The sequence below is a fragment of the Ptychodera flava genome, unplaced genomic scaffold, assembly GCF_041260155.1.
Source record: "Ptychodera flava strain L36383 unplaced genomic scaffold, AS_Pfla_20210202 Scaffold_39__1_contigs__length_1403739_pilon, whole genome shotgun sequence".
Taxonomy (NCBI): Eukaryota; Metazoa; Hemichordata; class Enteropneusta; family Ptychoderidae; genus Ptychodera; species Ptychodera flava.
In genome coordinates this window covers 783,919-799,271 of record NW_027248361.1, presented here as the reverse complement: position 1 = coordinate 799,271, position 15,353 = coordinate 783,919, and the positions used below count along the sequence as shown (strand labels likewise).

Genomic DNA, 15,353 nt, shown 5'->3' with positions numbered 1-15,353 from the left:
CCGGCTAAGTTGTTACATTTTTCTGACTGAGACTGCTCCACACGTTGTAGAGTTCGTGAAGCACTCACGCACGCATGCTCACTATCACACATCGCACATACAAACTTTATCGAAGCGAAAGAAACGAATTCATCGCTTTAACTGGGCGAGCGATAACCTCGGGCACAAGTATACTAATTACAATACTAAGTATTTACAATACTAAGTATTGTCCGAAATGCAGCGTGATAAAAAACGAATAAGATAGAGAGATGCACTTTGGCTGGCACAGACAGACACTCCCATCACTACAAGCGTATTAGGATTAACACTTGTTAGGAAAACTGCATACCACGCGTAATTGGCGGCATTTACAATACAATAACTTACCAACACAAGAGCCATCAATCATCGTAAAACCATCCTTACAAATGCAGAGGAAAGATCCCTTGACATTCGTACATTGAGAGATGCTATCATCGCATCCATCGGTGCCTCCTTCACATTCATTGATGTCAATGCACTCTTCTAAGCCATTTCCAAGGAAACCATCAGGACATATGCAAGTATACGAGCCTTGTGTGTTTTGACATTGGGTAGTTGGGTTACATCGATGACGTAAGCTGGTGTCTGATGTCTCGCATTCATTTATGTCTGGTGAAGGGGAAAACAGTTTAGTTGGCGCACATAATTATCCATTCTGATTCTTCTCAAACGGGACCTTTATCTTTTGAGAAATATTATGTAAGCAGATTACAAAAAAAAACAACAAAGAGAACAAAATCAAATTGGAAGTTCTGTAGCTCGTACAATGTTCATTATTTCCACTGGTTTATCAAACGTTTCTCAAAGCGCCGGCAATGTCAAATCAGCCATTTCAAAGCGATATCTTGTGTTATTGCCAAATTGAATCAGAGGATACACCAGGATACATATTGTCATCCACGTACATCTATCAAAAACAAAGATGGTTGGTTAACATGCATTACTTTGCTACCAATTACATACATTAACCTTAATTAAAATAATAGTGTCATCGAAAGAAAATGAACCATTCTAACGTGTTGCCTCCTACGTTAACAAAGGCCACAGTTGCAGCCAGACACTTACCTGTACACTGTACACCGTTACCTGTGAACCCATCTCTACATTGACATCGATGTCCACCTATTGTGTTGATGCAGTCGGCGTGTTCATTGCAAGGAGATGTTTGCTCACATTCATTAACGTCTAATAATAAAAAAACCAAAACAAAACCTTGCACATTCAGTGTTACCTTTTACTTCAATGACGCATACAATTTAATCCAAACTGAATTTGCTGACGTCGTAATGATTAATTATGAAAGTAATTTAAGTATAAGTCTTCCTTGGCATATATGCTGCACAGCAAGCGTCGAAAACTTTGAACAGACGTTTATAACATAAGAACATGACTTAATGTCAAATCGTGGATAGATAGATAGATAGATATATATAGATAGATAGATAGATAGTTAGATAGATAGATAGATAGATAGATAGATAGATAGATAGATAGATAGACAGACACACAGACAGATAGATAGATAGATGGATCGATGGATGGATGGATAGATAGATAGATAGATAGATAGATAGATAGATAGATAGATAGATAGATAGATAGATAGATAGATAGATAATAGATAGATAGATAGATAGATAGATAGATAGATAGATAGATAGATAGATAGATAGATTATAATAGAAACCCTTTGATATCGATGCACATGTTCCTACCATTACAAAATGAATCTAATACAGAGGCGCATAAGTAATGTTTGTTGGCATTAGGTCGTCACAGATGTTTTCCTCTGACGCCACGTTCGTATTTTGCGGAGCCATATTTAGTTTTGTTACGCACCTGTGCATATCATCCCGTTGCCTTGGAAACCTTCATTACACTCACATTTGAAATAACCGATTGTATTCGTGCAAGTGCCATTTATGTGACAAGGGTTATCTGTAGCACATTCGTCAACATCTAAATGGAGTAAAGAGAACAAACAACTTACAACTTGTTACTGGGTCACATGTTTTGAACAACGACCCAAGCCCTACGTAATGGACACGACTTCACTTTATCTATTGCATCATTTACCTGACCTACTATAGGGCTGGTTTAAGCACACTTGTACAACCTATCCGGGCGATAATAAACCGAACGCCAAATTTAGCAAAGTCTTATGGAGGTGATCTTAGTCTCACGACTAAAATAAAATGAAATATATATGCACAATGCGAAATTCATATACGAAGTAAATTATGGTGAAATTATAATATTCAAAGTTAAGTTGCAATCTACATCATTGTGACTTTTAGTAACATATCAGAAGTTAATTAATTGATCACTAAAATAGGTGTTGTATTATATATTATTGCCTGAATACATGGGTTTATGTGCCCGAGAGCAAGTGACAATTTGCCCGACGCCAGGAGGGCAAATTGTCTCATGCTGCGGGGGCACATAAACCCATGTATTCAGGCAATAATATTTTAATTACATGCCATTTCACAGTTAATACTATATGACATTTAGTTATATGAAGGGCATTTTCAAACAATTGTACCATTATCGACCAGCATCAAACAGATTTTAACGAAAGTCAAAATAGCAGTGCGCCGATGGATATTTTACATCTAGCATTAAGCGTCTACTTTGACGTCGAAACCGTCGAAGGGCGTCAATGGACCGGGTAACCATGGAAACCGGTCAGTACATCGTTCATCGGCCTGCTAACTCCCCGGATGTTCCTATTCAAATCAATGCACTTATTTGCACTCACATCGAGGCATGCAGTAAAGTGATTACCGTAACTAGTTCGATTGACAAGGTATCACTTTGTTTGTGGAATAAAATTGTATGTTGTGGTGATATGTAACAATAGTAACGCGTTACCTTGACAGTCACCGCTGCTTGACCCAAAACCAGCGAGGCAAACGCATTGGAATGATCCTTCCTCGTTTATGCACTGCTGAAGTACTGTGCAATTATGTTTCCCAATGACACATTCGTCAATATCTTAAAACAAAGCACATCAATAGTAGAAGACCATCAAAACGAGTAAATGATTTTGACAACGTTTTACGACCTCTGTTTAATATTAAAAATAATTTAAGTAACTCTTAGAGACATAAATCATTATTGTACATATTTTATTACATAGCAAACATCTGTAGAAAGCCATTTTCCATTGGCCATTATAAAATAACACTCCCACTTATAACGCTTATTTGTAAAAATCAGAAATAATACTCTAATATATGTCAAAGGGCATAATGTCTTTTAACAGGGAGATAACTGTTAGAAAATGAACTTAGATGAAGAACTGTACAAGTATGATTAGTTAATGTATATTCTCTGTACCTGTGCACGTCCTTTCATCACTGTTCAGAACGTAGCCGTCATTACATGTACATGTATATCCGGGTGTTTGGTCATGGCAAACATGTTGACAGGAGTGACTCCCTGTGTCACACTCATTCAGTGCTGAATAAATATGGAAAAATAACCCTATTTAGAATGGCAGAGGAGATCTCTTATGATAAAACCCTTATCTTCCGTTTGGTTTGGCTATTACAATGAAAGTGATATGAGTAACCGATTAAATAGTTATTGTCAAATCTGGTAATGCCCAAATGGCACAACTAAGGCTTGATTCGATTAGATGTCATTGTTAAAAAAACTACTTCCGGACATCTGATTAAAATATTCATTTGTGCAAAGGGCATTGCATATCGTACAAAAACATTGGCTTGATAAAACATCTCGGAAAGATTTATTTGCAAGTAGTACGAAATAAAAGCAGCACTTACGATTACAAAGCGATGAATTAGAGACATCTAAGACATAGCCCTGATCACACTGGCAGTTTTCAACGTTGTTCAATACGTAGCAAGTTCCATGGATACAGGAGTCACCTGTACAGCTGATCTTAGCTGAAAAGTACAGAGAAAAGAAGTACAATACAATACAATACAATACAATACAATACAATACAATACAATACAATACAATACAATACAATAAAATACAATAAAATACAATAACGTCATGATGTGTATGATTACATTCGTAATTCGTTAACTTGTTTTATATGAGTAAGTCGCCTGTTGTAATATTGTAAGATGTAAGTTACGTACGTGTACAAGTTCTTCCATCACCGGTGTCGTCATCAAAGCCGTCGAAACAGACACATTCAAAACCGTTCGGATTTGTGTTTCTGTCAACGTTGGTACAATTCTGTGGGCAATCATGTGTACCAGCTTCACATTCATCATTGTCTGAGAACAAAAAACTACATTTAGTATGTTACCAAGAACGGTATCTGGAGAAAAGAGTGATCCCTAACGTCTGATCCCCTGTAATACATTCATCATATCATGATATTCTTGACACTCTATGTAACCTTGTGTAGGTTGTGTGTGTGAATGATTTCAAATTTAATAACAACAACAACAACGACAACAACAACAACAACAACAACAACAACAACAGACATCAAATCAGGTCTAATAATCGTTATCATTCAAGGTAACTAAGAAGTTTACCAGGTCCAAGGAACAAATTGAAAATGACAAAGGCAATGGGGTCATCTTGAACCACAAAATAGTGGTGGTACCAGGTGTCCGGATAGGTAAGCGTACCCTGTCAGCTAGCCGCACACGTCAAGAATGACCCAAGGCGACAATGGCAACAATAACTGCTATTGAAATTTTTGAGTCACGAAGGAAATGTACGAGATATGTATGCTTCTTTCTGCGTTATAATTAAAATAGCTCGACAGCTAGTGTTTCATTTTGTTACAGACTGTTCAGAAACAGTCGTTTTGTAGACTTGATTTCTAAAAGTGTATCTGTTTTATTTTGGCCTCGTCAGCAACGCAAAAAAGGTAACTTTGAAATAGACGTTCATGAAATAATATGCAAATGAACATAGCATATATTCATCATTATTTAGTCTTTTTGCAAGTATCTTACATAGTCATTTTGAGAATAATTATGGTGTATGGTAAAAACTGCAATAAGAAGAATTTCTTGACAGTAAAACAGTTAATCTTCAATAAAGACTAATCAACTAAGAACATAACAATTCGTTACCTAGACAATTGAGTCCGTCGGTAGCTAGGTTGTATCCTTCAGAACACGAACAAAAGTGTCCTCCATCGGTGTTGTTGCATAACTGCTGACATCCACCGTTGCTAATCTCACACTCGTTGATGTCTGAAGGGTAAATTGAGAGTGAAAAGTGACTCTCCGCAGTTGCAATAATTGGTGTGTATTGCTGCATCACTGAATACGTATGTATGTATGTATGTATGTAGGTAGGTAGGTAGGTAGGTAGGTAGGTAGGTAGGTAGGTAGGTATGTATGTATGTATGTATGTATGTATGTATGTATGTATGTATGTATGTATGTATGTATGTATGTATGTATGTATGTATGTATGTTGAAGGTGTATGTAAAATACCAACATCTGAGTTCAATCTTTATCGAAATGCTTGAAAATTTGATTATGATTTATTTCTGCCTAGGACTGAAGCATATGCATATCCGCGCTGAGAAGAGAAATGGAATGTAACAGAAATTCAATTCAATAATAAAAAAACAAAGTACAGGACCATGGTACCAAGAAAAAGTATTGTAAGATAGAGTGACGAATAGAGATAAGCAGATCCATGCGGTGACACATGGAACTCTAGCATTGTGATCTATTCAATGTTCTTCCTGAGATAAATAGTATCATGACGGCTGTTAAATACATCTTTTTCTTAACATTAAATCAATAAAATTCACAATCTATTTTGAAATGTTGTGATAAAATGTAAACATGTGTAATTCCTTACCTGTACATGTTCGCCCATCGCCTGTGTATCCAAGCTTGCACTGACAAATGTAACTCCCCTCGTTATTTACACAACGACTCATCGAAGTGTCACAGTCGTGTTCAGCGGAGAGGCACTCATCAATATCTGTAACACATAGTAGATTCATCGTGGCAAAATTACTTAAATTTGAATTTAATATCTATGAAGAAATGTCTGACATTCAAATCTCTTACTTTGTGAACACCATGGTCTTTGATAATTAATTACAATGAATTTCTCCGTGTTATACCTTGTGGTACATATGAGACATTTACCATACAAGCAATCCAAAATATCCTTCCTGTCATATCGAGTTGATGAAGGAAATAAAAAATCACAATCTATATGAATGCCACACAAAACCTATGAAATCTTTAGGATACTGGTATTCCTAATGCTTGTCTTATTGATGTTCCTGAGCAAATTCAAATTACGACTGTCAAATGACTTAAATTTAACACTAGATTTCCATATTGTAGTGATCATTGAAACTGTCGTTTACTGAGTCATATATAGTTACCTTGACAGATCCCATTGCTGTTTTCCAAATACCCTTCGTTGCAGTCGCACTTTGACGCGCCAACAGTGTTGACACAATGGGACCGCAGTGGGCAAGTAGTTATATTCAGCGCACACTCATCGACGTCTGCAAAAAGGAATGTATTAAGGGTATAAGGTGGCTATCTTGCCTTTAGACGTTTCATATTGCTTGCTGATTAAAATGACATTCATTTTGTGATATTACTTTCTCCAACTGTGAATACATGTGAAGAGTTTTAAAATTGGATTCTCTTGCTGTGTGAAATTATTAATCCTATCATAATCATAATCATAATCACAATTCCTCATTTTCAGAAGAACTAAAATACCACCATAGGATAAGTGAAATTATATGTCGCATACTATATCCCACTTGCCTCTTGTACTATTACTACTAGAAGGCAAATCATTCAAATTTCTTTCAAAGATTTATATCATTGATGGAAGTCATGTATTGTATTGCTGCTAGCTAATATGAGAACTAACGACTGTTGCATGTTTCTTCAATGTCGACGATAAAATTACCTGTACAGTTCCTGCCATCGCCATTCATGTCCAAATAGCCATCCAGACAGACGCAACGATATGAACCTATCGTATCCTCACATCTGCTTCTTGCGGGACAAGTGTGCGTGCTGGTCGTGCATTCATCTACGTCTGAAAATGTATAAAAATTGTATAGCAGTTTGCTGACAAACTTTCTTAATGTTTGCGTATATTTAAGCGTTGGCATGATTTGATATTCACGACATTTGAAAACAGCTTTTTTATAGGACATCAGCTGACTAAAATATCCATATAGCCAAAAGACAAAGCATAATGCAGATTTGAGAAATTGTGTTGGGCAGAAGATAACCTAACGTGCGATTCAACAATATCCAAGATGATCGATAATTTCCGACGGCCATACTCCCAATCATATCGAGTTAATGAATATAAGTGTTCCATCGCCTTCATTGGGGCATCATTTATGATTTACGACGCGTTTATGCTGCATACCAAAAAAGTGTTAATCCACAATGGTAGACATAATGGTAGTTTTGAACGCTGATGTGAAAAGTAGAATTGATACCTGCTGCAGTTTTGTATTACAAAAGAAGAACTGAGTAAAGAGTACTTAGCTTAAATAAAAATATCCAGAAGAAATGATAGTTACTGATATACTAAAGCTATAGTGAATACATAAGCCAAAAGAGTGTCATTCCTCAAAGTTTGGCTCAAACTGTGATTCTGAAGAGACACGATGTATGCTTACTTTGGCAACCTCCACTTATACCACTTCCAACATATCCATCCTTACACTCACAGCTGAAGGTACCCGCAGAATTCGTGCAAACTCCTCGCTGAGGGTCACAGTTATTGAGATTGATGTCTTCGCATTCGTTGATGTCTTCACACGTCGTGCCGTTACCGTGCCAGCCGTCGTTGCAATCACAGGTATACGTGCCGGGAACGTTTACACACGTCGCCATTCCGTGGCAGTCGTTTGAATTTGTGACGCTACATTCATTGATATCTTCAAATAACAGGGCAAAGAACACGATAAATGACGTCTCCCTCCTCTCGACTCTTATAAAAGTGATATTATCAATAAGGTTATTAATTGAACACAGTTATATGAACTTATATCCAAAGGGCTGAAACTTAACAACCCATTTGGAGATCAGTTAAAGCTTAGATAACACCGTCAAAGAACCTCGGTCTTGTTAAGTTAGCAGTGTGTTTTCGGACAATTGGTAATTTAGACCACCTTTGTTAAAAGATATACAAATGAAATTCACAGCACATAATTATTTCTTTACCTTTCACTGCTGAAAGAGCTATCTCTAATGATTGCTCATTTTCTGTGTATAATGAATATTAGAACCTACTCACAATATAAAGGTACAAAATAATAATAAGTTATACCTGTACAATCTTCTCCACTTTTCTCAAACCCATCAAGACATTCGCATGAAAAAGAACCGACGGTGTCTTTACATTCACTCTGCCGAGGACACACGTCCGCCTCTTCAAGACATTCATTGATATCTTTTGGGAAAGTGTACCATGGAACAATATGTATTTATAAATGAATAGGTATGTGTGTGTACGTGTTGCTAGTACGAACACGTGGATGGCGCTTGTGTTCTGTGACTGAAGAATACAGAAAACCAGTACACCTACTTTAGTGTCATGACATCCATGTAAATAAATGAAATCAGTCAGTCCTTATCCATACGATTAGCAACTAACCTACATTAACGTCCCCAAATAATATAATCGTCTTTTATTTCAGTATTCATAACTGTTAATACTTAGGCAATATGAACCCTAAACAAAAAGAAACATTATCTATCACTTTTTGAATCCTGAGTATAAGTGACATTAGGCGTAATGTTAACTGTACAAATACTTACTTGTGCACGTGCTATTTCCTCTTTCTTTATACCCATCATTACAAACACATTCGTAGGAACCTTCTGTATTATTGCAATAGGAATTGTCGTGACAATCGAAATCATTACGAATACACTCGTCGATGTCTATTGGATTGAAATGCGTATGGAATAGGTAAGAATCACATTAATAGCTTTTTCAAAATGGCGATAAAGTTAACTCGAGAATACAAGAGAAGGGAATACTTGATTTTGACTTTAAAGAAGACGCTACTTCAAGTAGATACCATAACATCATAAAATGTGTTGTTGTCCTGGCTTCCACTGCATCTAAACAAGGCACTCCCCGGATACTATGCACAACAAAGCAAATTCTCATAGCATCATTTTGATCGAATGATATATATGCATAGTCATGATGGACACGTTAGGGACATATGTAAAGAGGGATCAAAGGTCGTGCAGGGAAAACATTTTGAAACATACTCGTTCTCAAACAAAAAACGGAACATTTTTACAGTTTATTTTCGAATCGAGTTCAGTCTCTGTATATTCACAAACTTCATATGCGAGATTCAATGACAAAAAACACCTAAAACATTGCAAAATCATGGGATTCTGGGACTAAACACGACACGCCGTTCAGTATAGGGGCTTTTTTACATTTGCATAGATTTACAATAATCCGGGTTTTGCAAGGGAAGTTCCTGTTTAATTTTGGTACTTGTTTGCTGTCTATCTGTCCTGTGCAGTTTGTGTCTGTTATATCGAGTTTGTCACTATGAAACTTACGACTATGATGTAGATTATGGCTCGGTACTGTAGTTCTGATTTGATAAGAGAAACACCAGCTAGAGTCTGAGTTGTTAGCTGATGATCACTGTTTTTTGTTGTGTTTACTGACCTCTACAGGCAGTTCTACTACCATCGACTTTTTCATATCCATTGAAACAACCGCAATCGTAACTTCCTTCCGTGTTGTTGCAGACCTGTTCACAAAATTGTTCACCAGGTTTTCCATCTTTCTCTTCATAGCATTCATCAATATCTGTTAGATAAATGAGAACAAATCATCATTTTTATGCAAGAGTATTGGCACGATCAACATCAGTACATCAGTACATCAGTAATAAGTCGCATGTCACTGAATATTTTCGTGGATTCATGTGATTATCATATGATTGTCTCAATATTGTGCTGCGCAAGCATGAACTATGCCTGTTGTCTTGCTAAGGCAAAGTTTGTATCGTTGTTTTACATGTCGACTTATGGTACCTAAACTGGCAAAGATTTTTCGTTTGGCTTGTCCACCAGCAAGTTTGAAATATTTAGATCCCATTGGGGTTTGTTGTGTTTAGTTTGTGAATACGAAGGTATTTATTGTACATGCTTTTGAACAACAATAGTCGTTTATGGAATACAAGGGAAGACCAACTCCGTTGTACATGGAGGGAAGCTTATGCTAAAACATTTCTGTCAGTCAGACATTTTTTATCATTTGGTAATGCATTCTTCAAACGATTTAGTGTACATGCCATTCACATATTTTTTTTTATCATATTCCGAGATGCGGTACAGTTATGAAATTATATCTCTGCTACGCTGCAAAGCCATTGATCATCTTGCAAACACAATGTATGTAAACTGACGACTTTAAAATAATGATCCTGACATATTGTGTATGACAATGTCCATCTTGTATTAACATTTTAAATATTCTATATTCAAAGGAATGTTTATGGTTGTTCGTGCATTTGCACAAAGAAATGATGCACTGATTTGTCTTAAAAATTTATCGAGATTTCCGCAAGAAAGCCTAGGAGTTTCACGAAATAATTTAGCAGCACTTGCACTCAATTGTTCTCTTTAAAGCCCCACTAGCTGTAACTCTTGAAATTTGTTGACCTCAAAACATCTCCCTATTCTCTCCTGGTTTTCTCTGAATTCTACTGTATGAAGGGATATGGGCTTTTACTGAATTAGGAGACCATTCCTTTGTAAAACATTTGACGAGTAAATTCCAATTATATCGGCCCTTTTGATTTGTCCGCCATTTTCAAAAATCGGTATGATTACAAAGGAAACAGAACATATAATGTCACAGTTGAAAATATTCACCCCTATGCATTAAATTGGACTACTCTGTGCATTTTACGTGAAGATTTTACCTTAGATATGAATAATATCTACAGTTTGTGCTTTTCCGCTATTTAATGTTTGACCAAAACATTTAATTGCAGTGTAATCTTTGTCTTGTTCAAAATTGCAAATACAGTCCAAGAGGGTAGTAAATAATAAGAGCATACAAACACTTAAATTAGTGCATTCACGTAAACTTATTTTAGCTTGAAAGTAAGCTCATAAAAAATAATGCTAAAGGATGCAGAAAGTTGGGCTTTAAGTTGTAGATCCACAAATGTTTGATACAACCCCATCGTAGTATCACAATATGACGTTAAACTGGTTCAATAATCATTTTCATTCAAGGTAATACATTACCAGGTCCATGGGACATTGTGAATAACAAAGTCAAGTAGGACCATCCTGAACCACTGATAGTTAGTGTTGGCACCCTGTGTCAGGAATGGTTATGTGTACTCTGCTAGCTTGCTAAGCCCGTCAGAATTAGTCCAAAAAATTGTCTAAATTGTATGACATGACACAGGATAAGAATCACTGTCATAAGGCAAGGCCCGAAATGCTGTCGCTAATCATTTGAGTGACCGAGGTGTCGTATTGGGCTATAGAACGTTTTGAAAGCCCTCACTCGTCTTTTTGGTGTGTATCCCTGTCTCACTAGTTTTGATGCCGATTAGTTGTGTCTCATTTGAAAATCAGCGTAAAAATACAAACTCTACAATATCTGAGAATTGAGACACGTACATACCATAAGCAGGTGCAGACGGAATGTTACTTGACAAGTGGGGATAATTTATAATTTCAGATTGATATATATACAGATCAATATATGGCGGGTGCCACATATGGGGCAGGATGCGCTTACTATTTTTAAAACACCTGACATCACTTCTAGGTCTTTTGGCCAGAGGTCCATGTATCTTTCTTTCATGAATCTGACTTTGCTGTTTGTACCGGTGCTTTACTGTTTTGTGCTGTTTTGTGTCAATGTTTAGAGCAATTGACTATGTTTTGCGAATTTTGACCAAGTGTTATCGGATTATGGATGGGTATGATGAGATCTTTTTTCATGTCAAGTTAGCACAGTTCAAGTCATCCGAATAAGGATGACTTTGTCATGTTCAGCGACATATGTGTCTAGTTTGTAATGAGTGAGACAACAGTATATTGCACTATCGATAAGCACGATTATTGCATAATCAACAAACATTGCACGCTTACCGAAACATTTGACTCCATCTCCAGACAATCCAGGCGGACAAGCAGCGCAGACGAATCCACTATCTGGTGCCTTGTTGTCGGTGCAATTAACTCCATGGTAACATGGATGATCTAAGCAAGCATCAAAGTCCTTCTCACAGCTGTCACCCGTCCATCCAGGTGGGCAGTCACACGTCACGTTCTAACAAAACAGGTGATGACATAAATATTTGTGGACATTAACAAGCATATTACAAGCTGCAACGTAAACATGTACTACCTTCCTGAATATCACCGTACATTGCTCAGACGTACATAAAGTTCAAATACATTCAGACGTGATGTATTAAAATATTAAAATTACTTCGAACTGACATTCTGGTGTCGCCTGCAGTGATTTATTCATTATATACTTCCATCACATTAATTATTAATTATTCATGTCACTCACTTTGAATTTGTTATTTACTTCATCACTGCCAGCAACATTAGCGTCGTAGTTGCACGATCCTCCATTCAGGCATTCACAAATCTGAACCGTTGGCTTCAACAGCGACAGGGCCTTTCCGTCTGAAGCTTCGATCTCGATTTCAACAAAGTCGGTGTTTTGCGGCGTCCACGTAAATTCTCCAGCTTGGAGAAAAAAGACTCACAGTATTGTAGATCAATCCAAAACATACATGTAGTCATTGCTGTTTTTTCGTGAAAAGCTGCATGAAACACCAACTTAACAAAGTAATCCACATGGTAAGACTACAATCAAGATTGTCTGTGTGCTTTGAACGTTATTGGAGAACAGTAATAGCACGGAAATATAGCACAGTATAGCTTATTTCAAAGTATCGTAACTCATATGAATAAATTTGCATACAGCACAGCATATTGCACTCCAGCCGTCGCATCAAAGTGTTCAGCTGTTGTCTGCAAATCAGACATATGTAATATACTGCTTGTCAATTTACATTATACGGCTCTCATAATAGGCTAAAGGATTAATAAACTTCATGAAAAGGTTTGTTCTAGTGCTCCGTGAGACAACACAGCGTGCTATAATGTGAAGTTGAAAATCTTTAATTTGATGGAGGTGGCCAGGATTGGAAGAAGCAAAAAGTAGTCTAAGATTTTCAAAGGTGTCACAAAAGGGCTGTCCGATTCAGATGATGTCGGGAAGACATATCCTACGAAATAAGTTCTGCAGCCTCAATATTCTTCCTAAAAGAGCCACAGTAAGGGACGATTCGAAAGTAATTAAGAAAACCAAAAGATTTACCACCTCTTGGAATGACTTACTTGTAGCATTGATGGTCGCTCCGGCTACATCTTTGGCCAATCTGAATGTCACTTCATCATTATTTGGATCAGAAGCCGTAACTTGAAGAGTAAACATTTTGTTAACTTCTGCCTGTATTATTTGAGATCCATTCAAACTTGGTGGAAAGTTAGCTGTAAATGCAAATTACATTAGACAGAATATGTTAAATATTTTTTCATACATTTTATGATTGTATACATTTTAAAACACCGTGATATTGGTTACGCATTAACAAATAATTTCATTGAGGAATAACTTTGTATTTGAAATTGAATCTTGATATTTTTGAGGCCTTATAAATATTCACTTTTAAAAGCACCATGTTAGAGCTATTAATCACGAATGGACTAATAATTTTATTTGGCATTTACTATACATTCAAAATTGCATCTCGATATTTTAGAGGCAGTTGAAAATATTTATCTGTTGAACCCACACTTCGAAAATGTCTATCATGTTTAAGACAATACAAGCAAGGAAATAAAGATATGGCTTACTGAGTTTTTCTGCCTCTATTTTGAAACCTGTTGATGCTTGCTTCGTCGTCTCACCGATAGCAGTAGCTTTGGTTGCCAAGGTATCAAACAAACAGTCATCGTCGTCTTGGCAGATGCCACGGGCAGTATTCAAAAAGTCCGTATCATTGGCTTCGAAGCTGGCAATCAATTCATCCAGGAAGAACGGAACGAAGTCAAGATCGTTATAATCCTGCCATGTTCTTCCGTTCGGATAGGTGAACAATGAATCGTTTTGAAACACCATCCCTGAGAAACAAGAACGGTTTAAAGATTGCTCATGGTTGTGAAAACAATGTTATGATAGGAATCGTTAGACGAAGTCTGCTCAAAGAAACAATGCTTATTATACATCTACCACAGAGAATAATATAATTTTGCGTGCGCTGAAAAATCCGTACGGAACGCCAGTTCCGTAACACGTACGGTTTCCAGGCGCCCTATCCCCTGCGGCTGTATCTGCGCATCCACTGTTGAACGGTTTCAAGGGACTCATTGGACGACAGCACGAACATGTTTCGCGCGCTTTGTACGTACGTGTGTACACACCAATTACCCAGAAGTTTCAGAAACGCCTCCGAGATCGCGTGCACACTTGCGCTATAAATCGGAAGAAAAATCATTACAGTGCACGAAAACGGTCACTACTCTGATAATCTGATGCCCCAGTCACGAATGTAAGATGTATAATAATAAGGTTATTACGAAAATACCGCAAAGAATGTACTCGGACATTGTGGCCGCGCATCGCCCTCCGCTTCGCGTCAGGCAATACTTTGCGCCAATGTCCACGTTCATCCTTTGCGGTATTTTCGTAATAACCTCATAATATTGAATCCGCTGACAGCTTAATAACAATTACTCATATGATGAGACGTATATGTTGCTAGATTGTATGATCGTTGTTCTTATATACCAAAATGTCTATGTGTTACATCAATAGGTGAAGGATAACACATAATTCTTCCACCAGAAACAATATTGAATCAATGAACTCAACCTAACTCGCATGCATTGAAAAGTGACTCAAACTTACAAGTTTGTCCAAATTCAAATTGTTCTCTTTCAGTGAGATTACCACCGGGGACAGCAGACTGTTTAACACTCCCATTTGGCATGGTGAAGTCATCGCTGATGTCATCGTTCCACACTCCTGTGAAGACATACAAAGTTATAGTTTGTAGGGTGGATAGACAGATGTGTCTATTTGTGACGCTCGCCTACTGTGAATTATATCTTCCTTCTCAGGTTTACTGGACAGTTAAGATTTAATTTGAGATACCAGTTCGTTGACAAAGCTCTTGTCCCTCTGCCTTTCCTTAAGGATTTTTTCTGACCATCATTATTGGTTTCGTTTGTTTCATGTGCGAAATAAAACTTTTCCATCGAAACAGATTTTGTAT

At 37.0% G+C, this 15,353-nt stretch overlaps 1 protein-coding gene across 1 annotated transcript in view; it reads right to left on the bottom strand.

Moving 5' to 3' along the window:
• The window catches only part of LOC139127953 (uncharacterized), a 41,270-nt gene that overhangs the window by 17,667 nt on the left and 8,250 nt on the right, over positions 1 to 15,353 (bottom strand). Inside the window, exons 13-32 of the mRNA XM_070693805.1 lie at positions 14,987 to 15,103; positions 13,933 to 14,199; positions 13,414 to 13,566; positions 12,575 to 12,756; positions 12,145 to 12,325; positions 9,689 to 9,832; positions 8,806 to 8,931; positions 8,315 to 8,437; positions 7,662 to 7,922; positions 6,932 to 7,063; positions 6,387 to 6,512; positions 5,846 to 5,971; positions 5,100 to 5,222; positions 4,143 to 4,283; positions 3,816 to 3,938; positions 3,367 to 3,489; positions 2,899 to 3,021; positions 1,864 to 1,983; positions 1,090 to 1,209; positions 370 to 633 (exon numbers count right to left, since the gene is read on the bottom strand). Coding sequence (XP_070549906.1) covers positions 370 to 633; positions 1,090 to 1,209; positions 1,864 to 1,983; positions 2,899 to 3,021; positions 3,367 to 3,489; positions 3,816 to 3,938; positions 4,143 to 4,283; positions 5,100 to 5,222; positions 5,846 to 5,971; positions 6,387 to 6,512; positions 6,932 to 7,063; positions 7,662 to 7,922; positions 8,315 to 8,437; positions 8,806 to 8,931; positions 9,689 to 9,832; positions 12,145 to 12,325; positions 12,575 to 12,756; positions 13,414 to 13,566; positions 13,933 to 14,199; positions 14,987 to 15,103 — 3,075 coding nt within the window. The remainder of the gene's footprint in view (positions 1 to 369; positions 634 to 1,089; positions 1,210 to 1,863; positions 1,984 to 2,898; positions 3,022 to 3,366; positions 3,490 to 3,815; positions 3,939 to 4,142; positions 4,284 to 5,099; positions 5,223 to 5,845; positions 5,972 to 6,386; positions 6,513 to 6,931; positions 7,064 to 7,661; positions 7,923 to 8,314; positions 8,438 to 8,805; positions 8,932 to 9,688; positions 9,833 to 12,144; positions 12,326 to 12,574; positions 12,757 to 13,413; positions 13,567 to 13,932; positions 14,200 to 14,986; positions 15,104 to 15,353) is intronic.